The sequence below is a fragment of the Neolamprologus multifasciatus genome, chromosome 18, assembly GCF_963576455.1.
Source record: "Neolamprologus multifasciatus chromosome 18, fNeoMul1.2, whole genome shotgun sequence".
Taxonomy (NCBI): domain Eukaryota; kingdom Metazoa; phylum Chordata; class Actinopteri; order Cichliformes; family Cichlidae; genus Neolamprologus; species Neolamprologus multifasciatus.
In genome coordinates this window covers 14,709,781-14,737,457 of record NC_140456.1, presented here as the reverse complement: position 1 = coordinate 14,737,457, position 27,677 = coordinate 14,709,781, and the positions used below count along the sequence as shown (strand labels likewise).

Genomic DNA, 27,677 nt, shown 5'->3' with positions numbered 1-27,677 from the left:
CAGCTACAGACTACCTAACAGTTCTTTGAGTACACAGTATATTTAAAACAGTCTTACTGTACTATTTTAACAGAGTATCAAATAAAATTTATACCAATTATGAATGCAAGTTAACAATCTTAGTAACTAAAATACTCATATATAAATATGATAAAAATGTAACTTACAGTTGTATGCAAGTTACATGTTGTAGTTTCCCTCAGATTTAATATTTCTTTTGTGTTTCTCAGATTTTTAATTTGGACCGTTTCCCCAACCTTTCCCAGCTACATGCTGCCTATGTCTCTTTTAACATTTTAACATACCAACTCTGTGCTTCGAGAACATTTTGTTGCTTTGTGAGAAAAATGCTGTTCAGATAACAACAAATGCAGTTAATGTGAAATTTGAGATTGTAGATGTATAGTTAGGTGGGTTGGGAAATTTATCCTCACCACAGGGAGCAGTCTAACCCACAAGGTGGCTTTGCAAAGTGTGAAAACTACACAGAAATCGTAAAAAATATATAATGTTATCACTCCAACTCCAGCTGGGTGGATATCAGGATTATGTTACTAAAATATGCAAATTAAAAATTGTTCATTCATTTAAAGCTGTTTGAATCATAAATAACGTGCTATTGTTTCTTTCCAAAAATGTAACATAAAAATATTTTCTGCTTTTGTACATACATTGTACATTTTAATAAACGTGGTGTAACAACAACAGATTCAGTAGTCACCTGTTATGTAAATAAATGTTTCACTGAATGTATCCTTTTTCATCCCAAGAGCTGGTAAGATTGCTGTTACCAGCTTCTAGTTCCTGTCCGCCATAGAAGTCGTACAGCCAGGTATGATCATGCTGTGGTCAGTGCAGTCAGGGCGTGACAGTCCCGGTACAGCGCCGCATGAAGCGCATCAAACTCACTGAGTTCCCTCTGGTCTTAATCAGCTCACCGAGCTCATCAACATTCCCCATGATGATCACTGTATCAGCTCCAGCACTGAAACCCTCTTGTTTACACCGTAGCTCCTCTGAGATTACAAGCAAAAATCACCCCCCACAGAGCATCTATGAAGGGGGAAACTATCTATATAGGCCAAAACTACTTTCTGTAAACATGCCTTATAATGCTTTACAGTTGAGGATTTTAACATCAGGCTAGCTTTTACTCCTCGTTAACCTCACAACCTTCAGCAAATTCAGCTGAATTGCTCCTCTGCAAACCGTACATGCATGAATGTGCACGGTAGCTCTTCTGGTGGTTGTCGAGACACTTCCATCGTGAGCAGATTGACATCCACAGACCAGTGTGGCTAAAAAACAATGTGACCATCAAATACACACAGTGATATGCTTCAGATTAAAATGACCAGCAACCACACATTCATCACACAATCCTTATTTATTAACCATAACCTTACATCATTTCTAGTATAAATATTTAGTTCTCATAAGACGTGTCGGCAGATTCCCTCTGGTAAATCCAGCTGTAAACATCTACAATCAAACACTGCCTACATATGGAGGAGAAAAAAAACCTCATTCATCATCTGGCACAAAGGCTCATGGGATACACATAGACAAAAAGCCCTTTCACAAAGTGCATTATACAGCAGTCATGTCGCAGTGTCTTTAAATAGAAAATCCCATTTAAGAATTGTAAAATATATTTGGCAACTTGTCACTCTTAATGAGCAGATGTATAAAAATCAATTATCATTTTTCCTTGTTTTCTTTTCTCCTGTCAGTTCTTCACAACATAAATTACAAAATGGGTTTAAAATGGTGGAAGAGATTTTGTAAAACCTCTGGATAGAGGAAAGCAGTTAAATCAATGTTACTCTGTCAGTATTGTTAAATGATGAGACACTGAGAGGATTGCTGATTGAAAACTTGGATTATCTTCCACATTAAACCCTTTAAACGTCCACATATGAAAAAATTCAAGTATTAAAGTAACAGAATTTTTGGACTTGTGTGATTTGAATGCTGAGGCTCGTGTTTTCTGTTTGACGCACTGCAGGTTTTGCACATTTCTCATAACAAAACACTCTAATTAACTCATCCAGAACATTACACAGCACAAGCATAAAAAAACCCAAGAAAACGATTCTAAAGATGATTCTTTTTTCTTTCTAGAGACAGTAACAGCTTCGTGGTTTTCATGAGAATTTGTCCCATTTTTGCTCACTTTAAATGTAAAACCATCAAGAGTGATGGTTAAACTGATGGGAAAAAACAACTAAATACTGAAGCACTGAAACTTACATTTTGATATATGCTTAATGAACTTGGGAAAGCTTGCACACACACTTAATGTTTGCATGCACAGAACTCAAGCAGCCACATTCCCCTCTGTCTTCAGCTGCAACCACTAGAGACAAAGCACTGAAATAAAGCCTGTTTACTCAAGATAAATAAAACCAAATGCTTTCCGGGTTCTTCCTGTGGTTCTGTTTCTTCCATTTAAGCTTCGTCATGATTGCGACACATCCATTTCATCTAATTTCTGACAGCTGAAAAGGCAACAGTAAGAAAGATATGTGAAAGGACTGCTGGGCTCATTCTACCGCAGCATTAATGTCCACTGAAGCGTCAGTTAAGACTCTGTTAACATCAGAGTTGAATTCTTCCACTGAAAAGTTTTACACTCAAAGTTACCGTTAATAAATCAAGTGATTCGATTTGATCTCAGCTTGCAACCACAGACGCTTTCACAACAAGAGGCTCCCTGTTTGATTATGACTCAATCGCATGTGTTTGCCAGCAGTCAGAGCTTTTCTGGGAACAATGTACAACAATTATTACTGTATATTATTTTTTTTTCTCATAAAGCATCTTTATCTGATGTATTTATGGCCACTTATTTACGCAAAACCCCACATCCCCCCTGTTTTTTTAAGTATATAAACACTTTCTCAACCCTTTTTATTTGATTTTGATACTTTTGGATATCAAAACATAAAACTTCTCATACTGTGAAAAGAAGATTTTAACTGACACACACATTAAGCGGTCACATTCAAATACGAAAGCGCCTGAACTTTGGATATCCTTCCTTATGTATATTTAAACTAGCTTTCATAAAAGTGCATGCTGACATACCGTAGTGTAATATTGTTATTTACTTATGTGTTTTAATGCTGTGACCTTTCTGCTGAGGCTGCTCAGCATCAGAAGACTCTGAAGTGATACCTATGCGCTTAAACAGCCTTGACAGTTTGAAAAAGTCAGTGTTACACATCCTCGTGCTGCTCCTGCCACACTCAGAGGAGGTCTGTTCCATCGTAGACCACAGGCTTGTCTAGACTCAGATGATACAGCACTTTCTTAGAGATGAACCTGACAAACAGGAGAGACAGAGAAGGCTTTATGTTCTGCTTTGTTCAGTCTTATTCTGAACAGTTGTTGCTTAGAGCACAGTGTGACTAACCTGGAGAAGGAGTTGTCAAAGATAAGTGTGTATTCTCCAGGATTTCTGACTTTTAGTTCCCCCTGTATTGTCTCCTTGTGGGAGTTACAACGGGTCAGAGGGATCAAAACCTGCAGAGAGCAAAGGAGAGAAATCTTGGCTAAGGATTTCTTCTGTGTACACAAGATGGCAACAAGAGGCAACATTTTACCAACTGTGAAACCAATTCAGAATCAGCTTACTGAATCTAAATCCCAATAAATGTGCAGAAAAGCTGTCGGACTTTCTCCACTGCTCCGTGACCTTTTTTAACCCTGTCCTGACACATTTTTATGTTTGCTGCCGGGCAGCTTACACAGTGGGCGGCTCTGCTACGGCTGCATAAGAACCACAGTAGAATAAAATATTAGCTCTGCTTTATCACTGAGGAAATATGAACTGAATAATTTAGTTGCTTCTGCATGCACACTGCATATTACATCAGGGGTCACAGAACACAGCCCCACACTATCAGCAGGCTGGGAAAGGCCGCTTGTCCCTCTCTGACTTGATTTATTGCTAATAAATATTTAGGAAAAATCCTGCCACAGTCTGAGGTGTTTTGTTGACTTGGATGAAATAAACTGACACAAACTTCTACTTCAATCACTGGTGGTTAGACGGTTAGGCTAAATACACATCCACGGTATTATTAAGGTTACACTATATAAACAATCTCTAGGCAAGTGACCAGATTTCAATGCCCAGTTTATGGTCCACGCTCTAAAGCAGTGTTACCCACAGAGAATTTAATTTGGTGACCCACCCAACTCATTTTTAAGTTTTGTACCCATCTTTATGAGAAGGCTGAGATGGTTTGCACATGTGTGGAGGAGGGATAATGGCTATACTGGACAAAAGATGTTGAAGCTGCCAGGCAGAGGAAAAGAGGAGGACCAGAGAGGAAGTTCGTGGATGGAGTGAAGGAGGACATGCAGAGGGCTGACGTGACAGAGGGCGATGCCAGGCATAGAGTGAGATGTAGGTAGATGATCTGCTGTGGCGACCCTTAAAGGGAGCAGCTGAAAGAAGAAGGTGAGTCCTCTTGCTGTCATTTTTTAAAGTTGGGTCACTGCTAACTAGTTAGCCCCACCTCTTCTCACTTCTGGTTTATCTGCCAGCTACATCTCTGGAGGTTCTTGGCACCATATATACATGTACAGTTTATCTGTCATTGACTCTCTGGCAAATAGAAAAAATATATGAAAAACACAAAACTATATACAAAAGCATGTGCACATATGCACATCTGTGTATATGTAAACCCATCAGTGCCAGAATTTAAATGGGAAACACTGACCAATCAGGTTTGAGCGGGCTTTGGATGCACATAGCTGAACGATCTGTATGGAAAGCAAAAACATGGTGGCATTTGCCAGAAAACATCTGAAACCATCAGCTATCGTCTGACAGCGATTTCATTTTTCTAAATTAATTTTCATTTGTGAGTAATGACCTGAAACCGACAACTGCTGCATGCACAGGAAGTCCTCCATATTCTAAGACATCAAACTGGCAGATTGATTTTCATATCGCATCAGTGTTAAAAGTTGGCTACTAACACATCCATTACTATTCATTTGAAGTCATGTTTGTGTGGCGGTAGTCACGGCAGTAGTGCCTTTTGGTCACTATCCTCTCCTGAGGGGAACATCTGGCTATTTAGCTGCTGAATGCTCCACTGCGTTCAGCAGCTGTTAGATTGTGTTTGTTGAACACCAAGAACACTGAGTCTGAGTCAGTGCTAAAAAAAATCAGTTTGAAAGATAACCAACAAACCCAGTGTTGTGATGAGCTGCATATGCGAGCGACTGTTTTCTGTAGATCGATTCTAATCTTTCATATTGCTTACCCTTTTCATTTTATAACTATCAAATAAGATCAAATGTTCACGTTAATGTTCACTGGTGAGTTTATATTCCTTTGGAGATCGGTTTACAGTTGAATAAATCCACTTTATTGGAATGGAATTGGATGGAAATGTATCTCTGTGAGGTCGTGTCCTTCACCCATGGTTATACACATGCTGGGCTCTCACCTTGGCTTGTTCCAGTGGAGTCTCACTGCTCTCCCTGTAGACCACACTGAAGGAGATGCTCTTTGGTTCAGATGTGAAGGTCCAGGACACAGTAGGACCAGGGTTGCTCATGGTGATGGGGATGGTGCTGTAACAGCTGGATTTGATGAAGAGCTCTCGGGGGCTGTCGCCAAACGCTGCGATGTCATCCACCGTGAAGTACACAGAGAACCTACAGCGTGTGGAACGAAACATTTCACGCTGAAACAGTGGCACTGCAGTACCCAACTCAGTTTAATCCCATATCATTTATCCATTTTTTAAACAAAATCCTAATTTCCAATTTACTTGATATTTTTCAGGGTTTTTTTCAGTTTATCCAGTCACTGTGCACAAAAAAGTATTCAGATATCTATCAAACACCTTAAGAAACACACCACATTTACTGTTAATGAGCTAGAATAGGTAACTTCAGGGTCATATTTCTGTTAAACTGTAAAAAATATTAATTACAAATATAGTTGGCTGGTATCTTATGCTACATGACTGGATTTGCAGCAGGTTGAGAGCAGCTAAAAAGCTAACATTTCTCAAAACACAGTGGTAATAAAAAGTACCAGAATTCCCGGACTACAGAGCGTACCTGATTAAAAGCCTCATGCTCTAATTTTAGAAAGAAAATCAATTTTGTACTTGTACTTGTACTTGTATTGTACGTTTCACTCGTAATATCAGATATTTACACAGAAATATTACACGTGAGGATTTTTAACGTTTAATTTAATCCGTAAGGTAACATAAACATGGTAACATAAACGTTATGGTAACATACATAAATACATACTGCAAATGCTTCTTTTCCTCGAACAGCGCCTGTAACACGGCTACCTTTAAGTATACGTACATATCAGTAACACACAAAATGTTTTTGGCCGCATGAAAAAAAAAATGCATTAGCCACATGTCAGTATAAGCCGCAGTGTTCACAGTGTGGGAAAAAAGTAGCGGCTTATGAGCCGAAAACGACGGTATGTTGAAGATTTCTGCAGAATTTCATAAATCTCTGTAGAGCTGAAAAGATTGATGTGCAAAAAAACAAGCTCACATTGCAACGTTTCTTTTCTGATTAAAAAGGAATTTGAAAAAGTTATCTTGGAAGTGAGAAACGTCTAAAATCCTACAGACCAAACCTTCATTGATCAGCTGTCAGATTGATTGATAACAAGAATAATAATACTAGTAGTGTGCAGCTAGCAAGCAACCTTGAGCTGCTCACCCCTTGTGGTGATGAGAAAATGATTACAAAAGTCTGGAATTTCACTTCAATCTTTTTGAATCATTTTCATCTTGATTGGCTCCATCTGACGCTCACTGAGTGGCATAAATCATCTGGTCATATGAATCGCTTTATAGCATGTTTACACGTTTGAAGTAGTGCATTCCCTGAATCTATAAATAGACTGTTTCCCTTTTAAAATGTTGAAATTCAAAGTCCTGTTTACAGTTTTTGACCTTATCAAAGGTGTGTTCTTTAACACTGAAAAACAGTGCTAACAGCAGAAAGTTTCCACACTGCCTGAACAAACCAGCTCCAGGTTACACCAGAAGTGAAACTGGATCTGCAACATGTACTGCACAATATTTAGAGAAGTTGATAACCCCCAAACCAGATTTGCTTTGTTTTTCAGTTCCCTTTTAGGATGTAGTTCAACACTTTTATCACAAAAAGACAAGAGAAACTTCTTCTGAAAATTAGAAACCCAAACAAAACATTTGACCTCACAAAATGCAACTACACTTGTGGCTTTCAGGTGTAACTTTCACAGAAACTTACGTCAGTTCTCCAGATTTCAGCAGGCAGATCTCTGCGTCCTGTACCGCAGCGCTGAGGTCGTCAGTATCCTCTGATGTGAGGTCTCCTGTACTGGCACTGCTGTTTCTCATCAAAACGGCATTTATATTTTAGATCAACACATACTTTACGGCTCATTATTCAAGCATTTTTTGAAACTTACAAAAACACTAGACTGAATACATGTATGAGACTGAGCAGCAGTCTTGAGCTTCCCCTTCTTCCGTTATATTTTGCTAAACAAATGAAAATTATTGTAAGAAGGGCACATGTGGGAGGCAATATTTAAGAAAATCAGTACAGTTATTACAATAAAAACACTGAATTTTGTAAGGAGTTGATTCACAGTCTTGTAGACATCTAAAGCATCAAGAAATATATCTACCAAAGCCTCATCGGGCAAGTTTTGATAATTTAAAAACAAAATCTATTTAATAAAAAAAACTCACTAGTTTTCCAAGTTTTACAAAATTGTTTCAGTTTATATAATCCAGTGTTTTTAATTTTATTCAGACGTTTAGTTTTTATTTTTATGGTAGTTTACTGAAATGAAGTTTCAGTTAGTTATAATAACCATGGCAGCAACTGATAGAATCGTGCTCTAACACAAATTGAAAGTTGATATTTGGTATGAGCACCTTTATTCTTCAGCACAGCCTGACCAAGTTTTCTTGCGATCTCTTTAAGCAGTCATCATAGAACCATAGAGAAGCCTGTAGAAGTACATCAGTACTTCTACAGGCTTCTTGAAGTGCATTCAAAGCTCTTCTTTGGATGTTTCTACCTTTTGTTTTGTTTTCGGGCGATTGTGGCTCAAGAGTTGGGAATTTGCCTTGTAATTGGAAGGTTGCCGGTTCGAGCCCCGGCTTGGACAGTTTCGATCGTTGTGTCCTTGGGCAAGACACTTCACCCATTGCCTACTGGTGGTGGTCAGAGGGCCCGGTGGTGCCATTGTCTGGCAGCCTCGCCTCTGTCAGTGCGCCCCAGGGTGGCTGTGGCTACAATGTAGCTTGCCATCACCAGTGTGTGAATGTGTGTGTGTGAATGGGTGGATGACTGGATGTGTAAAGCGCTTTGGGGTCCTTAGGGACTAGTAAAGCACTATACAAATACAGGCCATTTACCATTTCTGTCGAGTAGATCCCACACTGTTTCAATAATAATGTTGATGTCCAGTCTCTGGACAATTCGGGGGTCAGTGATCATCTAACTGGCATTGTGTTTGGGATGAACGCTGTTGCCAAGCTATAAATTCCAGATGGCATTGCATGGTGGATCAAAATCCGATGGTACAAGTTTTCTGTTATGTGTAGTCACAACACTGGTTCATCCTTTGAGTTAGGTGACTTTCTTGAATTACTCATAGATCAGTGTTGACTGGCTTGAGTTTGTTAAACAAAGCAAAAAAGAACATTCTTCTGAAAATGATCCAGTAAAATGACTGGAGTGGGAAGAAGTAAAAAAGCTGCCAATGTCCAAAGAAACACTGAAAAAAAACAATAACAGGAAAATCGGACTGCTTGGAAGAAAAATATGAAGAACTGAGGAGTGGCTCAAGACTTTTGCACATTACTTAAATACATTTAAAAACAACAATAAAAGCCAAATAAATTAACAATAAAATCCTAAAGAATAGAGCCCTCAAGTACAAGTAATAGCTTATTGACTTCACATACCAAAGACGCCAACGTACTGCTAAAGAAGTACAAATCTATGTCTTAGAGCATATGTCATTTGTTTTGGGATATGCAAATGTGTTAAATATAAAATTGTAATTATATTCCGGGGTAAGTGAATTTTTCAATAATCACTTTAGCAGTCATGCTTATTTCTGGCTGTTTCTGATTAATCTGGAGCACACTAAGTAGACTGTTTCAGAGGAGGCGCGTTGCAAAGGACAGGTGCAAATAGAAAATCTGTTTTGGTGGCTGTTATTAATCTGCCATGCAGTGTCTGATAATCCTGTTGCTTACTATATCTGTCCATCTCTGTGTGAGATACTTACAGTTGTGCTGCCCCCTGCTGTCCATGTCCAGGCGAGCAAGCGGTGACAAAAGACAGGGATTCACTGTCATACACCCCAATCACTTCCTCATCTGTGATAATGTCAAAAACACCATCGTCCAGTTTCTCATCTCCACCTGCTCCTAGAAGATAAACATCATACTCACCATAGATCTTTATTCTTAGCTCTTACTGTAGTGTGTATATCACTACTGTGTCCCCAATATAAATTAAATATGTAAATATTTTATCCTTTGACGCATTAATCCAGTGAGTGTGTATGAGACTACCTGAAACACCGCTTACAGCCAGGCCAGCCTGCAGAAAGCGCCTAAATGGTGTTCCCGGTGTGCTGTGAGTCACTTCTTCCTGCGGGTGGCGCTCAACTACTGCACTGTGCTGGTTGTAACAGTCCTTACAGCAGCGCTCTCTGTTGCCACCCTGCTGGGTGCTCACCGTGTTGCTGCAACAGTAGTAGCAGAAAGGACGACCACACAGCCTAGAAAAAGGCAAAAAGATTGAGACAGAGCGTGTTAGTGCAACTCGCTGTGAAATGTTCACTGGAGAGAACTGACCTGTGCGTTGTAGTTCCTTTTATGTGAAGTATAGATTTGTACAAAAAGAAATGAAACTATCAAAGGTAAAAAAAAAAAAAGGGCATTAAAAAACAGAAGAAGTGTAAAAATGTAACTGCAAGGACTTGATAGTTCCTTAGTTTTCAGCCTTCACCTCTGGGTAGTCAGCAGTCTCTGATCTAAAACCCTAAAGCAGTGCTACGGGACAAAACATGTGACTCATAACAGCCACTTCAGAGGTGGAGTGGATAAACAAGAAAAAAGCTCAATTAAATGACCTATGAGTAAAGCTTGAGCACTACTGATGTAAGGTAAAAGAAAAGGAAGAGCATTTAGGCATGTAAATGTGGTTAAGAGGCTGCTGAAGCTCCAACAGAGCATCAGAACAGGGAAGAAAGCTTTAAGTGGCGTTGAACTTGACCATGTTGTTGGTGCAAGACAGGGTTGTGTGAGTGTTTAAGAAACTGCTGATCTACTGGAATACTCCCACACACCCATCTGTAGGGTTTACAGACAATGGCTTTAAAAAGAGGAAATCTACAATGAGCAACAGTTCTGAGTAACAGTGCCTTGCCAGAGGTCAGAGCTGAATAGTAACGCTGCTTCAAGCTGATAGGAAAGCAACCACTTGTTACTACCAGTTTATGCAGAAGACCATCTCTGAATTTACAACACACCGAATGTTGAAAAGGACGGATTACATCACCAGAAGATTGTACCGGGTGTCACTCCTATCAGCTCAGGAAACGTCCCGCAAATTCTCGAATTAGTGCCATGAAGGTTTGAGGCAACTATGAAGGCAAAAGAGGGTCCAACCGGGTACATTTGCTGAATTGAGGGTGATGTATTTGTGAGGGATACCATTCACTGGTAGAACAGAGTATATCTGAAAAATGATCACAAAGCCTCATGAGGCACAAAGAGTTCTGTATCATAGTCACTTTGACTTTGTCTTCACTTCCCTCAAGTCACTGAGGGTCACGGTCATGCATTATCATGTCCTACACATGTGTGCATGTTTTGAATAAGCACAGTCTTTTGCAGAACTAAGTTTGTACAAGTGCTTTGCAATGCACAATGTAAACCAAGTGAGGAATGTGTGAGAAAACAGTCATCACACAACCACAGTGTAAACAAGCAGTGAATGACCTCAGTGTTGAGAAGCTGTGAAAGAAATGAGTGTGCTTTTACTGGTTGGTGCTTCCAAGCAGTTTCTGTTTTGATGAACCATCACCTGCAGCTGTACTTGCGGAACCACCAGCTGAACTGAGTGTGGCAGCCCAGACAGTAGTTAACGTCCCTCTCCGACTCCTCATCCCGCAGCTTCTGCTCAAACTCCAGAGCGTCTGACTTCTGCCAAAGGGCATCTTTGTCCCTGCAACAAGCACAAGCATATTTGTACACTTTTCAAAATCCGCCCTTCCAGTGTGGATGTCACGGTACCAGAAATTTAGATTATACTGATACCAGTAGAATTACTTTTGAAAGCCAATTTGATACGAAAATAAATGGACTGTTCTTAAAGTTAAACTCTATTATTAGGAGGGTTTTTTTGGTTGGAGGCAGTTTATTTAAAATGCTAACATTAAATTTTATGAGACAGACTGAAATGTGATGGTTGCAGAATAGCCTAACCAAAAACAAAAGGTAAAAAAGAACTTAAGACTAAAAACAAAAAACTCCAGAAATGAATTTGTATAAAGCTAATCTGTGGAGAAAGAAAAGACGTTTATACCTGATGAGCTCTACAAGCCTTTCTTCCAAATTGATTTTGGTACGGTAAAGATCATCCAGTTCAGCAGCCATTTTCACGTCAAAGCTTTGTTTGTCCTGTGTGACTCTCCGTAGGTTTTCAGCCATCTCCTGACAGGCCCGCTGAGCAACTGCTAGCGCCTCCTCAGATCTGCATATAGCACAAATACATGCTGACCAAAAAAACATGGAGGATCAAGCATCCATGCAGACCTTATCCCAGCTGTCACTAGGAAAGCAGGGTACACCCTAGAAAGGCTAACAGTCATCACAGGGCTAACACACAGAGACAAGCAGTCATGCTCTCATTCACACCTACGGCCAAATTAGACTCGCCAATTAACCTAACATGGGTGTCTTTAGACTGTGTGACAAAGCGGGAGTACCCAGAGAGATTCGACTCCGTGCCACCAACACAGACAATGTGTATTTGGTTGTTTCTGGGCTAGAACACTCACAACAGACAAGATTAAAAACTTTCATCAGGAGCTTTAATTTGGTCCAGAATGTGTGATTATGAATACAGTATCTCACCTTGATAAATTCCCTTTCAGATGGATTATCTCGTCTTCTTTCTGCTGGATGAGGTTTTCAGACTCGGCCATCTGGATGTTTGTCTCCTCAATCTGTTGGCAGTATCTCTGATTTTCAGCCTGCAATCAGCGCAGCAAAGCACAACCTTATTTCTTGCTCTTTGTGAATTATGTTTGTGAATATAACATTATGGTTACTTTAATTGACAATATACAGAATGGAACTGCAATTTGTATTCTCATTTATCAACCCCACACATGAAAATGCAGATCGAGCTGTGCAAGCTACACATGTGTTTTGTCACGCATCATCCTCCAGCGATGACTTTAGTGTGGTCAGTGTTAGACAGCAAAGAAGTTCCATTTCCACATGTAAAACCACTTCACTATGTGAATACTGTCAGCATGTTGACCACAACTAAAAATCTTCTTGCAAAATTAAACCAAAGCGAGTTTCAGGTGGCTTTTATGACGATGAATAACAGACAAAGAGCCTTCAAAATAAATGTGGGAAAAAAAGAACTATCTCAGGGAAGTTCTCTAAAATAATTAGAGATGTAAAATACAAAATGCTTCACATAAAGCAGTATTCAGAAGATGTTTTCTTTACATGAATTTCCCACTCAGGACCATAACCCGTTGGTTTTAATGGTCAAAAACCAACAGCAATTATTTTTAAGAGGAGTCTGTTTGTTGGTAGTTTGGCTCTTTAACTTTCTTCTTTAACGCAAGTGGAGGAGTTTAAGTATCTCGGGGTCTTGTTCACGAGTGATGGGAGAAGGGAGCGGGAGATCGACAGACGGATTGGTGCAGTGGCTGCAGCGATGCGGACGCTGTACCGGTCTGTTGTGGTAAAGAGAGAGCTGAGCGTAAAAGTGAAGCTCTCAATTTACCGGTCGATCTACGTCCCTACCCTCACCTATGGCCACGAGCTGTGGGTAGTGACCGAAAGAACGAGATCGCAAATACAAGCGGCGGAAATGAGCTTCCTCCGAAGGGTGGCTGACCTCTCCCTTAGAGATAGGGTAAGAAGTTCGGCCATTCGAGAGGGGCTCAGAGTAGAGCCGCTGCTCCTCCACATTGAAAGGAGCCAGCTGAGGTGGTTCGGGCATCTGACAAGGATGCCTCCTGGGCGCGGTTTTCCGGGCATGTCCCACCGGGAGGAGGCCCCGGGGCAGACCCAGGACACGCTGGAGAGATTATATCTCTCAGCTGGCCTGGGAACGCCTTGGATATGCTGGAGGAGGTGGCTGGGGAGAAGGAGGTCTGGGCTTCTGTGCTTGGGCTACTGCCCCCGCGACCCAGCCCCGGATAAGCAGAAGAAAATGGATGGATGGACTTTCTGTTTATGACACCGTACTGAATTTTTTAACCTCTTACCTCTAGCCCCTTGAGGTTGTTCTCCAGGGCAACTACCTTCTCATGCTCAGTCTGGAGCTGCAATTTAACATCCCCTAAATCTTGAATCGTGCTCTAGATGGACAAAAAATAATCAGAAATTCATCATTAAAGTTGAGCAGGGTATGTAGAAAACATATCTAGTTGCACTCTAGCCGAGTTGGTATAAATCTTTCTATATATTCTAGTTATTTTCAAAATCATGGCCTAAATATTTTAGTAGTAACAAAAAAGATGACTTGTTTATATTGCATATATGCATTTGTATTTCTCTGTAATAACCAGTGATTTTCCCCGATAACCAGGTGCAGGTTCTGTCGCTCACCTCACTATATTAAAAAGTGGAATCATCAAACAGCTCTGTAAATTGCTGTACAATTTGAGGTTAATATTATTTCAAAGAAAAGTGTAGGCAGCAGATAAAAACTTCCACGAACTGACATAGAATTGGTGGAATTTCTGGCAGTTTTACAAAAACGCAAAGCGTGAAAATCTCCTCTAGTGCTGGGGAGGCTTTCACATGTAAATGAAAGTGCAAATGCAAATTGGGACCACTGCTCCAAAAGTAACACCTTTTTTTCTCAAATGTCCTGACTCCATTTAAGATCTTGTATGCTATAATTAGATCAGGCTTCCTTTATGTACTCATGACTGAAACTTGAATAATCTGCTTTATATTTCCAAACACATGATGCTGAATGACATTATGTGGCATTACTCATATGCAAATGCAGCACGTAGCAGGGGTTTCAATGTCATTTTTGTTGAGTGCTCAACTTTAGTGTCATTTCAGCTCATCGTGTAAGATCTGAATTTTTGTAACCGACCAGACTCGAGATTAAAGTGCACAAGAAGGTCAGTCTGTACTAATATTTCAGTTATATATCAAAGCAGGAGCAAAGAGATGGTCAGAAAAAGGAAAAAAAAATACCTGCTTTATTTTCTGCTTTAACTTAAGTAACTCTATACCAGCACTGATGGGTTGCGACATATTCATTCAGAAGAACACATGAACAATGCCAACCAACCATAATCACAGCTTACAAGGACAAGACTGATGCACAATCCTAAATCTGCATTAAAAGAATGAGCTCACATTGTACATGTATACTTTACTCTGCCTGACCTGGAGCTGGTTTTCCTGGCTCACAGCTTCACTGCTGAGCTGCAACCGGAGTTGTTGATTCTCTTCCTGGTTCATCTCCCGCACAGCTTCGACTTCCTGTTGGGCCTCCCTCAACTGTTTCTCCAGTTTCTCCTTGGATGCCATCAAATCCTCAGTGTTTGGGAGCTGACTGTGGAGCTCCTGGTTCTCCTTGCGCAGCTGCTCCATGCAGGCATTCAGCCTTCCTACTTCCTGAGCCGCCTCCTCCTCCAGCTCCTGCAGCTTTGTTGACTGACCCTCCCAGCGCAGCCGAGCCTCCTCGTTCTCAGCGGTCAGCATGCACACGTGCACGCCTAGTTCTGCGGTCTCTGTGTTGGCTCTGTGAAGGGCCTCCCTTGATTCACTGTTCTCCAGACACAAAGCATTGTAACGCATCTTAAACTTATCAAGCTCCTCTCTAGAGGCCGTCACCTCTGCAGCAAGACCGGCTCGAGCCTGTGCCTCGCCATCTCGCTCACGAATAAGAGCCTCCTCACGCTCGCGAGATCTAAGAATTTCATCCACATGCCGGCGGTTTAGTTCCTCCACTTGGGCCTTCAGTTGTTCTACTAAAACACGAAGGTCTTCTCTGGAGGTTTCTGTCACCTCCTGCAGGGCCTGAGTTTTCATCCTCTCCTCATTTCCTGCCAGGAGTTGTGCCCTAAGCTCCACCACCTCTGCCTGGAGCCTGGTTACCTCTCTCACGTTGACTTCCAGTTGTGCCTCAGCTATAACCAGCCTGAATGGGGCCTCTTTGGATTCCACTGAGGAAGTCTGGTGCTCACTGTGAAGCTTTTGCATTTTTTCGTTGCTCTCTGCGGCTCCTTTTTCATCATGCAGCTCCCCACTCCTGCTTTCTAGCTCATCAGTTCGACCTTGGAGAAGCTCACATTTTACAGTCTGGTCTCTTAGCTTAGCTTCGGTTTCCTGGAGCTTTTCAAGTAACTCTGCTTGGCTTTTCTGCGATGCTATAATGTTCTTGTCTAACTTTTCAGCTTTGGTAGTGAATGAATCGAGTTCCTGTTGAGTTGTGGCTAACTGTTTCTTCAGTGTGGACTGACTGCCGAGAAGCTCAGTATTCTCATGCTCCAGCTTCTTTAACTGAGCATCAGATTGCTCCCTTTGCATAAACGCCTTCTGAACCATCTCCTCCAATTTCAGGTTTTCATCTAAAAGCTTTTTCTCTCTGTCTTCCACACTCATCTTTGCAGCTTCTACTCTACTTCTGAAGTGCTTCTCAGACGCCTTCGAAGAAGCTAGCTGGTCTAACAGGGCAGCCCTGCTCTCAGTTAGCTCGGAAATGCTTACCTCACTTTTCCTAACTGTTTGGAGAAGCTTAGCATTTATTTCCATTAGACTGCTGAACTGTGTTTTGTCATCTGCAGTATTCTCTGATTGACTGCAAGATGTTATTTCATCATCAATAATTCGAGGGACCACTGTTTCTTTCCCCACGTTTAGCTTATCTAACTGCTCCTCCAAATGTTTGATTCTTTCTGAACTCGCAGCTAGCTCTTTCTCTCTGCTTTTAAGCGTTTTTCTTAAATCTAAGCTCAGACTCTCAAGTTCCTCATTCTGGCTGCTACTGAGACTACACTGCTTTTCTACCTCCTCCCTCTCTTCCTGGAGCATTTTTCTCAGTTCCTCCGCCTGCTTTTCCCTGCATTCCAGTGAGGCTTGCAGGTCCTGAAGCTGTGCTCTCAAATTCCCTGTCTCTTTCTCTTTCAAAGTCAATGCCCCCTGAATTCGACCAACCGCACTCTGGAGCTCCTCTAACCGCGTGAGCGCTGCCTCCCGTTCGTCATCAGCTCCAGCTTTTACTTCACCTAGCTTCTCCTCAGCATTCTTCAATTCTTCTTCCCTGAGTTTTAGTTCCTGCGACAGACATTCACAGTGCCTTGCCCTGTCCTCAGCCTCTCTCTTAGCCTCCAACCTCCCCTCCTCTGCAGACTTGAGTTTATCCAGGAGTTCCTGGATTTTCCAGGCTGATTCACAGTAACTAGCAGTTTGTTGGCCCCTTTCTTTAAGAGCCTCATCTAACTTAGAAAGAAGCTCCATATTTTTGTTCTCAGCAGTTGTGAGTCTATCTTGAAGTTCACTTCTTATCGGTTCCCTGCAGGTTTGATAGTGATTAACTCTTTCTTCACTGTATGTTTCTGGGTTACTTTGGACTGCTGTAGATGTCGAATTGGCAGACTTCTGAGCTGACAACTGTTCTTGAAGGTGCTTTACAATATCTTTCAGCTCCGCAGCCTCCTTGCCTAACTCCTGAACCCGCACCAAAAGCTCCTGCTGTCTGAGCTCGGACTGGTCAAGCTCAATGCGCAGATTCTCTGCAATGCTGCAGGAAGAAGGTTCCCCCAGTTCTCCCAGTTCATCAAGACCACTGTGGCTCAAGTCTGGGACTGGAAGGAACTCCTGACCCTGTTCAGTGCATGGAAAAAGAGAGAGCAGAGGTCAGGTGCATTAAACGTTAGTCACATTTAACCAGAAAATTGTAGGAAATTATATTGATATAACAGTTTTTGTGTACCTGTGAGTGTGAATAACTGCTAACCAGACTGTTCACACTAGAGCAGCGACTCGGGGGTTTCCAAAGGTAAGCTGAGGAGCCAGATCCTAATGTTCGCCTTTGTTAATGAGACACCAAATATTAGGATCAGTGAAAATGCTTTATTTTAAAGTTCTGCTAATTTTCTGTAATATATACCAGAAAGAACTGCATTATTTAGAAATGGTTAACAGGAAGTAAAAACCACACCTATATATGCATACCAAGAACTTCGCCAAGATTTTAAAGAACCCAAGAAAATATACAATATTTACAGAGTATAACTGAGTTCATTTTAAAAAACTCTCAGTTCTTCATTTTAAAAGGAACTATCCTGCCTAATTTTACTGTGGGAGCCCACACTCAGTGGCATTTTATTCTGTGGAAATGATTAAAATAACAAACAAAAAAAATTGCCATAGACTGCCATAAAGTCTACTTTTAGATGAGATTAGTTCATTCGATGAACTGAGAAAAGTTCATTTAATTTTAGCAGTATGTTAAATGGACAAACAGATTTGAAATGTAGTCCAGCTTTTATGCTTTTCTTGTTAGTGGAGAAAATATGAGTCAGTTTACACAAATACAAGCAAGGAAGTCACTCAGACGTTACACATTTCTTCTCTGGAATTAGAAAGTGATGATTTCATGTTACTCATTGGAAATAGAATTGACAACTGCAGCAAATTCTTTTTAAGAATTTCTTAAAAAGAGTGCAGGACTCTAGTGTCTTCTTTTCTAATAGCTTGTAAAAATAGTAATAACAATACATTTTATTTATAGGCACCTTTAAAAACCCTCAAGGTCACCTTACATTATTTCAGCAAAATAAAAACATAAAGTAAACAAATAAAATCACAACTATAAAACTAATCGAGGTAACAAGACTAAGACCAAGTTATAATGAAGGGTTTGCAGTTCTGAACAGATTGAGTCGTGATTTAAAAGTAGAGGGCATTTATAGTCTGGAGATCTGGTGAAAGTGCACTCTATATGTACGTAAGATCCATAGGTATGTAAGATCCCACAAATACGGAGGAGCAAGGTTATGAAAGTATTGCTTGAATTTATCACAACAAAGTTGAAAGTTTTGACAAAGCTGCTGATAGAAGAAACAATGATCCAAGTTCACACACTGTCAGCAACCACACACACAGACAAATAAACATACCCACACACCCCTATGCACACACGAGCAATACAGCAAAAAGACAGAACTGTGAATGTGCAGGGAGATAAGATAATTAGGCGTTAACTTCAAGTTGTGAAAAACCCAGTACGCTTTCAGCACAATTCAACATTTGCAAAAAAATAATGTGTTCACTCTAGATATTTAGTCTCTTTGAGATCAGATCATTTATTTAGTGACCTTACATGTTTTCCAGGTTGAAGAATTATGTGTTATAAAGTTTTTTAGTCTTCTATTGTTCATACATACATACCTTGCAAATTTTGGCCAATCTGCATCAAGGTCATAACCTCTGGCTGCCACATCAAATTGGATCTGGTTGAGTTCATAAAGATTGTTGATTATGTCTCCAGTGAGGTGAGACTTGAGGAAAGGACTCCGGGCATAATACCAGTCACTTTATCGGAAGAATACAAAAAAAAAGTTGCAAAAACAACTCACAAAATGAAAGTCAGAGAATTTCAACTAGTAAAAACAGAAACATTCAGAAAAAATACATTTAAAGGTATGATATACATCACAGACATTGGCATACAAAGCTAATATTCAAATTAAAGCTTTCCCTTTATGCCCACAACTTGTCAATAGAAACAATGGCAGTAAAAAACATAGCTTTAAATAGCACTATAAAGCATTATTGTCACCTTGTTGTTGTTAACCTTGTTAAATGTGACAAGATATTTTATCTTTATATCTTTATACCGTACCTTTTACATAATGACAATACACATCACACTTTTAATAATAATTGTTTCCAAGTTATAAGACTTCTTGTTAATTTTCACCCAGTAACTCATTAAGTTACCCTTGAACACCTTGGTGAAAGTAACGCAAATTTTAATGGCTTGTTAACACGACTCTACTCTACACAAAGTTGCATTAGAATCCATTCAACGCTTATACATTCAAATTCAACAATGTATTCGTTTAATAAACAGTGGCCTCAGTGGAGGCATGTGGAGGAACCATACACACAATAGCCTGGCACCTCCCCATTATGCTGGGGATGCTATCAACCAGTGTGGTTGTGTCGGTCAATCTGTCACAAACAGCATGCCCAAGCTGATCCGAAAATCTTCAGTGGTGTTGAAATGCTGGCAGGCCATTCCATCCTCTCCATCTACTCCCAAATTCTGGAGGCAGTCTCTGATAAACCCCGCTCTGTGAGGGCCACCATTGTCATCTTGGGAGATACAGTTTGCTCCCATATAAAAATAATACGCCAAAACTGTTTCTGTGAAGATATGGGATTGCCACTGGTTGCATAACACCATCTCAATATCTCTCTGCATTGAGGTTGCCTCCAATGATGACAAGCCTCGTTTCCCTAGAGAATGAATGCCACTCCACACCATCGCACTGTGTCCACCAAAGCCTGTTAACTTATTGGTGCACCAATCAGTATAATGGCCTCCTCTACATACTTTGACCCTATGATCCAACTGTCACAATCAAAATCTGGACTCAAGCTTAAAACAAGTCTCAGTAATTGCTGCTCAACCCCCAAATATATTTCCTCCCAAATTTGGCACCGTTTAAAGGGAAACCAAAAATAAATAAATAAAATAAAATGTATTTATTTATAGCAACCAAATATCAATATCCTTGCTATTCCTTTTCCTTGCTCTATCAACAATAATAATCACTTCCTCATATACTGAAAAACAGAAGACATTATGTGCTATCTAGAGAACAGAGAAATAAAGGTTTCAAAGATTTAAAAAAAAGAATTCAGACAAAAAATGAAGACATAAAGTAATGAAGCTACCCTTTCTGAGAACGCTTTAAATAAAACAACTGTCAATATGTTTGCAGTGTAAATCTGATGGCACAGTCAGCATCCAGTTGGTTTGTCTTACATAAGCTGAGCCTATAGACTGAAAACAGGGAAAGTTTTACTGAAGTATTCAAAGTCTTGAAATTTAAAAAAAAAAGAAAGAAAGAAAAGAAAAACTATTTCTAGACTATTTCTAAGTGCACTCAGTCCAGCACCAAAGGTCGTATAAAATGGTATTTTGTTTTTTTCATAGTTCATATTGGGAAAAATGCTTTTGCACCCCAGAGGTGAAGAAGTATTTGCTCAAACATAGAAGCTGCACAAATTTGTGCTTTGAGTTTTATAACATTGCTTGCAAGATGCCTTATACTTCTAAATTGGAAAAATAAAGCCCCCCCAACTCATTCTGCTTTGTTAAGAGACACAATGTATCATTTACAGTTGGAGAAAATTAAATTTTCATTGAGAGATAATGTTAAACAGTTATACCTAATTTGGCAACCCTTTATAGATTACTTTAATAAGTAAAACTGAGAGGGATGGCCTCCTCCCATATCTGCTCCAAGATTATACACATTGGTCTGGGCAGGTGTATTGTTTTTTGTTTTTTGTTTTATTTTATTTTATTTTATTTTTTTTTTGGGGGGGGGGGTTCTCTCCCCCTCCTTTGTATATACTTATTTAGGTATATAAATATGTATGTATAGACATAGATATATGATTGTTTATATAATGGTAATTATATTTTATGTAAAAAGGAGGGGGAGAGGAAGGAAGGGAAGGGGAAAAAAAGGAAAAAAAAAAAACTATGTCACTGTAAATGAGATACATACTTTGTTGCCTGATTTGAGATATGAGTTGACCCTTTTTTTATTCAAAACATTTCATTTGTTCTACAGACAGGGACAATTAAACCCAATATTTAGCTTCATCATTATTAGGATTTTTATGAATGATATCTGTTTGTAGACTTATATAATTGTATGTAATTATACATGTATATTGTATATTGAGGTAGGATCAAATGAGTTTACCTTTAAGTCTGTTTGTACCAACCCTTTCTTTGTCTCCTTATTGTTTAAAGTGTATTTTGTTATTTTAGTCATGTTCAAAATAAATCAATCATTCAGTGACAAAAAACCCCAAAAAAAAACAACATAGAAGCTGCCACCCACCACCAAAACACCAAACCTGTTTCAGATCCATTCCTGACGTTCCTCATTCCAGTGTGTTTGCTAACTACGCTGAATCTCTACTGAATGTAAAATACTTACAAAACCCACTGTGTTTAAATATAGGTTAAATATTTTCTCTTTCATACTGCCAAACATGGCCCATTAGACTGCGTCTAATTTGTACAGCGCTTCCTTTATTTGCAAAAGGCACAGATACTGCATCTCTGGTTTTTAAGATGAGCTATATTTTTTTTAACTCATTTCTTTATTTGTTAATTACTTATTACTTAAACCTGCATTTTGTTAATTGCATTTTTATTTTATTTTCATTTTGAATACTGTTTATGTGAAGAGAAACTGGCAAAGTTAGCATGTCATTGGTGTAAACTGCTGCGTTTAGTTTTACTGTGCGTGGAGAATAAACTACTTCTTTTTTTCCTTAAAGCAAAAATAAAACTGACATTTTGATTTGAGAAAAGACAGGAACTGAGCAGTGCTACAAAGGTCTATGGTCAAGTTTTTTTTTTTTGGTTGCTGTGATTTCAGTCGAAAAGGAGAAACAGGACATAAAAAAGGAAGGGACAATCACACTTCCTAAGAACATCCAAAACAAAGCAGTACAGTATGCCTGGAGTAAAACACACATCTTGGCAACAGCTTTCTAACTGTCATAGTCAGGAACTATAAAATGTATCAATTTATCTTCAATAACACGTAATCTTTGATGAATTAGGACATTTAGAGATAAACCACTGTTCATGTTGCATGTAGCCATGAAGGAAATGCATGCAATCAACAGAATTACACATTCTAATTAGCATTGATTAATCGGTTAGTCCAGGGAAATACTTTAAGCTTCCATTATTAAATTATGTTTTCCTAATTTTGTTTTGTCAGTTTTTTGTAGATAATTTTCAGATAAGTGGAGATTAAACCTTTACTGCAGTCATTTGCGCAATGTCAGCTTTATCACTGCCCAGTATCCAGAATTTCCCATCTTGCAGCACAGAATACATTAAAGCTGACCTTTTAGATTTCAATATCATCAGCTACCATGAAAACAATGGTATTTATGAATTTAAGCCTAAGTGTGCATCGAAAAGGGTTTAATATTCTCACTAAACTGAATTGTTGTAACATGTCCATAGATCTCAATGTTTAAGTCAAGCATTCAATCTGATATCATGTTTTTTTTTCTTAAAGCAGACATGAAACATACCATTGAGTCCTGCTTTCATAAACTGATACAGACTTAAAACTAGATTTGAAAAATAAGTGTTTAAAGTTACAGATTTTTGGGCATGTTTAGCGCTATCTTGTCCAAGTACAAGATCACAGAAGCAATTGCTCAATGTAACTAAAGCACATATAGTATCCACTTTAAAATGTAAAATAGTGTTACAGATAGTGTTTCCACAGTTTCTATCATTTACAGAATTATTTTGCTCATAACACTAAGAAATATTGTAACATCTAAGACAAAAAATAATCATCTAATTATTTTTAGTCTTAGATGTTGCGATATTTCGATGCGTTAGGTGAATATTAGATTAATCTGAGCTGATGTGTCCTCTCACCTTGTGACCTTTAGATTCATAAAACATTGCTGCAGTGTGTCAGCAAGACGCTGGTGAACGAGCGAGTAGCGGATGAAAGCCCTTCCTTTCCCCAGTGATGTCTTCAACTGAGGACACACAAAAATAGACTCTTTTGTCATAAACATGCACAACACTGGCAAACTCAACCCAAGGTGGACTAACCTCCACTGTTTTTCTTATTTAACTTGTTAAATAGGTCAGACTTAATACAATTTCTACTTCCTAAAATACATTGTATAAAGCATTAAAAGGAAACTGTTAAGACTTTTTAAAATAAGACTACAGCTCTTTTTCCATTTTTGAGGTTAGTAAATATAAAATCTGTTCATCGCAGACTTTAAGGATCAAAGTTTTAGTTGTCTTCAGCAACAGTCTTGGCCATTTCAATTTAACATGGAAATGTTAAATTCTACTGCATAAATCGCAGTTCAGCTTAAAGATATCTAAATTTAAAGATGATCACTATATAGAGAATAGATGTTCAATGTTATTTCTAAGCCTAGACTCTCCAATGCATCGGCAGATGGAGGGATTTAAGTAAGATAAGAGACACAGATACACCAGACAGACACCAGCTGGAGACGTCTTTATGTCTGTGACCAATGGACAGCAAATAAAAACAGTAAAAGAAGAGAAAAAAAATAATAATGTTTTAGGCTTTCAGAGTGCCAAAGGTTTTTAATTATTAATTATCAGTCAGATGTTATTGACTAGACTGTGTGACTTCTGAAAATAAACACGCTGACCCATTTAAACCCCACCCCTCCCCCCTCAAAAAAACTTTAAACCACAGATCTGTCTTCCTTATGTTATCAAATCAATGATTACTTAACAGCAAAAAATATTAACAGGCTTGTGATAAAGAATTACAAAAATAGTTTAAAAAAATAGATGATAAGTCAAAAATTATCTGGCACATAATTCAGTACCCTAAAATTATCATCTATAAAAGTGGGTACCCAACGTCTATTGGAATGCAGGAAAATAATCATGAAGTATGCAGATAATGAACGTAGTCATAGCTGTTGCCTTTACAAACAGAACAACATAACTTGTAAATGCTAATAACCAATACACTGATCACTTAACCACCAAATATTACTAACAGTTCAACAGGAAACCAATTCATTACAATACAAACTAGGACCAAATCATGAATAGTTATTGAAGTATGAGGCTCACCAGTGTGAATTTCCAGGACAAAAAGTGAGGAGGAAGCAGTACAGGTGGCACAAGTATAAGATAGCATGTGAATTAGCAGCGTTGAGCCTTAGTGCACCTGATTGGTTGGACTATTAGTTACATGGTTATACGGTCACTGTCTGTATACATGTGCGCATGTGTTTCACGCCATGGAAGGGCTGAGGCACGAAGGGTGACTAAGTGTACGCGTGTGCTGCAGAGGAGGATTACCTCAGGGATGGACTTAACGAAACGGATGCCATCGTTAGCTCCCTTGATCTTAATCAGGCAGTCGCAGAAGTAATCCCAGTAGTCTTTTCTCTGGCCAAGAAAGGTTGTCTTCTCTTTTTGGTCAAACTAAGAGACACAAAGGACACAAAATTATTGCATTCATATACAACGTGCTCTGACTGTACTACATCACCGTGGTGACTGAGTTGCTAGTGTTTAGTAGTTGTTAATGTAATTCAAGAAGATTAAGGGAAAGAAAAAGACATAGTTGAGCTACACAAATGTGTATTTTCTTCAACTTGGACTTTACAAGAACAGCTGAAGCACATTAAAGAAATTACTCACTGGTATCATGAATCATAACCTTTAAATACAGGAAGGCTTGTGAGATGTTTCATTTTAAGAGTTCACAACTTAAGAACACTAGTCTACAGCACTCCCAATACTACTGATAAGTCATGTTTGACCAGGCTTCTGTTACATGCAGGTAAATAGTTCTGTGTTTGTTTCTTTTTTGCAAGCAGAAATTGGTATATGGTAAATGGCCTGTATTTATATAGCGCTTTTCTAGTCCCTAAGGACCCCAAAGCGCTTAACACAACCTGTCATCCACTCATTCACACACCGGTGATGGCAAACTACATTGTAGCCACAGCCACCCTGGGGCGCACTGACAGAGGCGGGGCTGAGACTGGCGCCACCGGGCCCTCTGACCACCATCAGTAGGCAACGAGTGAAGTGTCTTGCCCAAGGACACAACGACCAAGACTGTCCAAGCCGGGGCTCAAACCGGCAACCTTCCGATTACAAGGCGAACTCCCAACTCTTGAGCCACAATCGCCCCCAAATTGATCTCTTTGCTCAGAAATCCACTGGCTACACCGGGATCCCCTTAAAATTAGCCACTTCCACCAGAAGCTAATGGTGTATTCACACTAGGCAATCTATACAATCCTGGAGAGTATTTACTGAGTGTGATCGCTGTGTGCCATACTCTGGTGTGATTAACCTTACTGTGCCTTGATCTGGTTGAAAAAGAGCGGGGCCCAAGGTTAGGTCAACTGGATCGGGTAAAGCATGCACATAGTTTGATGGCTAGACATGCCTCAGCAACTGTCTAGCAACGGCCCCCACAGAAATAGCCTTGCTAAGCAATTAACAAATATGTTCAAGACAATGTGTGACCACCTCCCCAGTTATGCAGAAAAATGCATAAAATTGTGAAACCACAAAAGAAAGAATGAATGAAATAAAGGGAAAAGCAAGCATTAGATGGAAGTGCTGAGATGCTATGATTAACTGATGCGTTCTCTGGCTCAGATCCATTAAGGGCTATGTGAGCACATACGATAAAGGAAGAGTGTGTGGGGGGAGTGGTAGGTACTTATGATTTAATTTACCCAATGCTACTCTCTTTGATATGGCGACATACCTGCAGCAGGTATTCTAGTTTGTAGAAGAACTTGTGCAGGTTGGCGAAGTCGTCCGTTATGGGTTCACCACACTCCCTGTGTTCCTTACTTAACTCTATCACTGCATCTACAGTTTAAAAAAGAAGAACAAGAGCATTATTAACCCAAACACAAACATGTGATTTTGTGTAGACAGATTTTTTTTTTGTCCCAGAATATTGTGACATTTAAACCAAGCAGCCACGTCACTCAAGCCATAGACAGGTGGAGTGAATACCTTTGGTCATGTCACTATAATACCGTGTTTGGCTGGGAAATCTTGGGTCATGTGGACACTACCAAGACACACCTTAAACATAATTGCAAAAGAAGAATATTCCCCAAGATAGTGACCTCCCACAGCAAAATTATGAGACACACCAAAAAAAACCTGATCCTAGTATGTTGACTTAGCCTCTAAACTTAATGGGATGTACAGAAACATGACCTATTTACAGTATGGAGGCCCAAGTACGGTTTGGATACTGAAAAGCTTTTATAGGACTTTACTGTAATTGATTATTTTTTATGTTTTCTGTGAGGGAAAAAATGAATCTTGCAGAGTTATTTTTAATGTGACTGCTTTATTTCTTTTTTTAATCTGAACACATAGTGTTGATATACAGTATGAAAAAAGGTTCTATACATATCAGGTGTGCAAAAACTCAAACTCTTCAGCTATGAATAAAGTACATGAAAAGCTCAGTGACACCGACTTTAGACCAACTGCACAAAATTGGACCCAAATCTGATTCCCTATTCTTGCAACCCAGGACATTCCCAAACGAGCTGCCAAAACAGCTCAGACAGGTCATAGCTTTTTTGGTGGCAGGTAGAGACTTGACACAGCATTTGTCTGGTGATGCTGGTAAATGCTGTAACTGGTTAGTGTATAGTTCATCTGGTAAAACAAACGAACAAACATTTACATATAAAAAAAATCTTTGGCTGATGTAAATATTGCAGAATCCTTTGGACAAGACACCTGATGCATATTGCATGATATTGTATCTACTGTAACGCACATATGGGGTTTGCTGTATGTGTGGAGAGCTTGATTACCATGCAGATCTCTGATTATCCTCTGCAACTGTTTATCCCCAACTGATGAGGTGGAGGCCATTGTAGGGATGTACTCAGGCAATTCTTCACAGAGGGATAAAAAAAGGGAAATTCAAGTTATCTAGCACGTCATCACGAGTTCTCCAGAACACACACACACACACACACACACATCGAAAACACTCGGAGGTAAACAGTGCAGTCCTAAATTAGTTCCTCCTGCTGTAAAGTAGGAGGTTCACGAAGGCTCTGGTGGCTGTAAAACGCAGTAACTGTAAAGTTAACAAAATGTAACTGCATGTACAAAGGGACAACCACAGGTCACCATTTGTCGCTACATCGTCTTTGTCAGAGCGCACTGGGACAAGATTTGTCTAGATTTATCCACCGTCGCCATGACGAGCCAATAAAGTTGACTCGTATCACTTTAGAATGCAACAAAACGCGACATAAACATCGATTTGTCAAAACCTTAGCGAGCGCTACAGGATGGACATGCACCTGCTCTCAGCGACTCGTTTCCTGGTTTATTCCATCTAGATTTCTGTCGCTAATCATCCTAATTTGGTTGTAAATAAGGATAAAGACTTCGGTGTTAAATAAATCACAATACAAAACACGTACTTGATGTATAAAATTGTCCGGACTGTCCAGTTTATCAGTGGTATAGCAGAAACTTGCTGCCGTTGGGGGGCGGGCTCTGGAAATGATTGACGGCTGACTAACCACGGTGTATGGCCGAGGTCTGTT

The 27,677-nt window shown here is 39.6% G+C and overlaps 1 protein-coding gene across 5 annotated transcripts; it reads right to left on the bottom strand.

Annotated features, from left to right (window-relative positions):
* Window positions 1-1,372: 1,372 nt before the first annotated feature.
* fyco1b (FYVE and coiled-coil domain autophagy adaptor 1b) lies at window positions 1,373-27,677 on the bottom strand. Of its 5 annotated transcripts, none has more exons than XM_085141081.1 (18): window positions 27,552-27,677; window positions 26,928-27,011; window positions 25,847-25,953; window positions 24,415-24,540; window positions 22,981-23,087; window positions 18,705-18,848; window positions 17,245-17,341; window positions 14,694-17,135; window positions 13,550-13,642; window positions 12,171-12,289; window positions 11,620-11,787; window positions 11,119-11,259; window positions 9,600-9,808; window positions 9,311-9,452; window positions 7,288-7,392; window positions 5,475-5,685; window positions 3,419-3,528; window positions 1,373-3,327 (listed from the first exon to the last, which is right to left on the bottom strand). In XM_085141081.1, the coding sequence occupies exons 2-18, from the start codon at window positions 26,986-26,988 to the stop codon at window positions 3,252-3,254; spliced, it is 4,458 nt and encodes a 1,485-aa protein (XP_084997207.1). In that variant the 5' UTR covers window positions 26,989-27,011; window positions 27,552-27,677; the 3' UTR covers window positions 1,373-3,251. The 5 variants fall into 5 exon arrangements, with proteins under 5 accessions (XP_084997207.1, XP_084997209.1, XP_084997210.1 ...); XM_085141083.1 differs by having other exon boundaries at window positions 9,311-9,449; XM_085141084.1 differs by having other exon boundaries at window positions 9,311-9,446.

Coding starts and splice junctions, on each gene's coding strand:
- fyco1b (XM_085141081.1), bottom strand. CDS start 26,988: ATGGCCTCCACCTCATCAGTTGGGGATAAACAGTTGCAGAGGATAATC. Junction 24,541..25,846: donor AACTAGAATACCTGCTGCAG/GTATGTCGCCAT, acceptor TGTGTCTCTTAG/TTTGACCAAAAAGAGAAGAC. Junction 23,088..24,414: donor TCGTTAAGTCCATCCCTGAG/GTAATCCTCCTC, acceptor GTGTGTCCTCAG/TTGAAGACATCACTGGGGAA.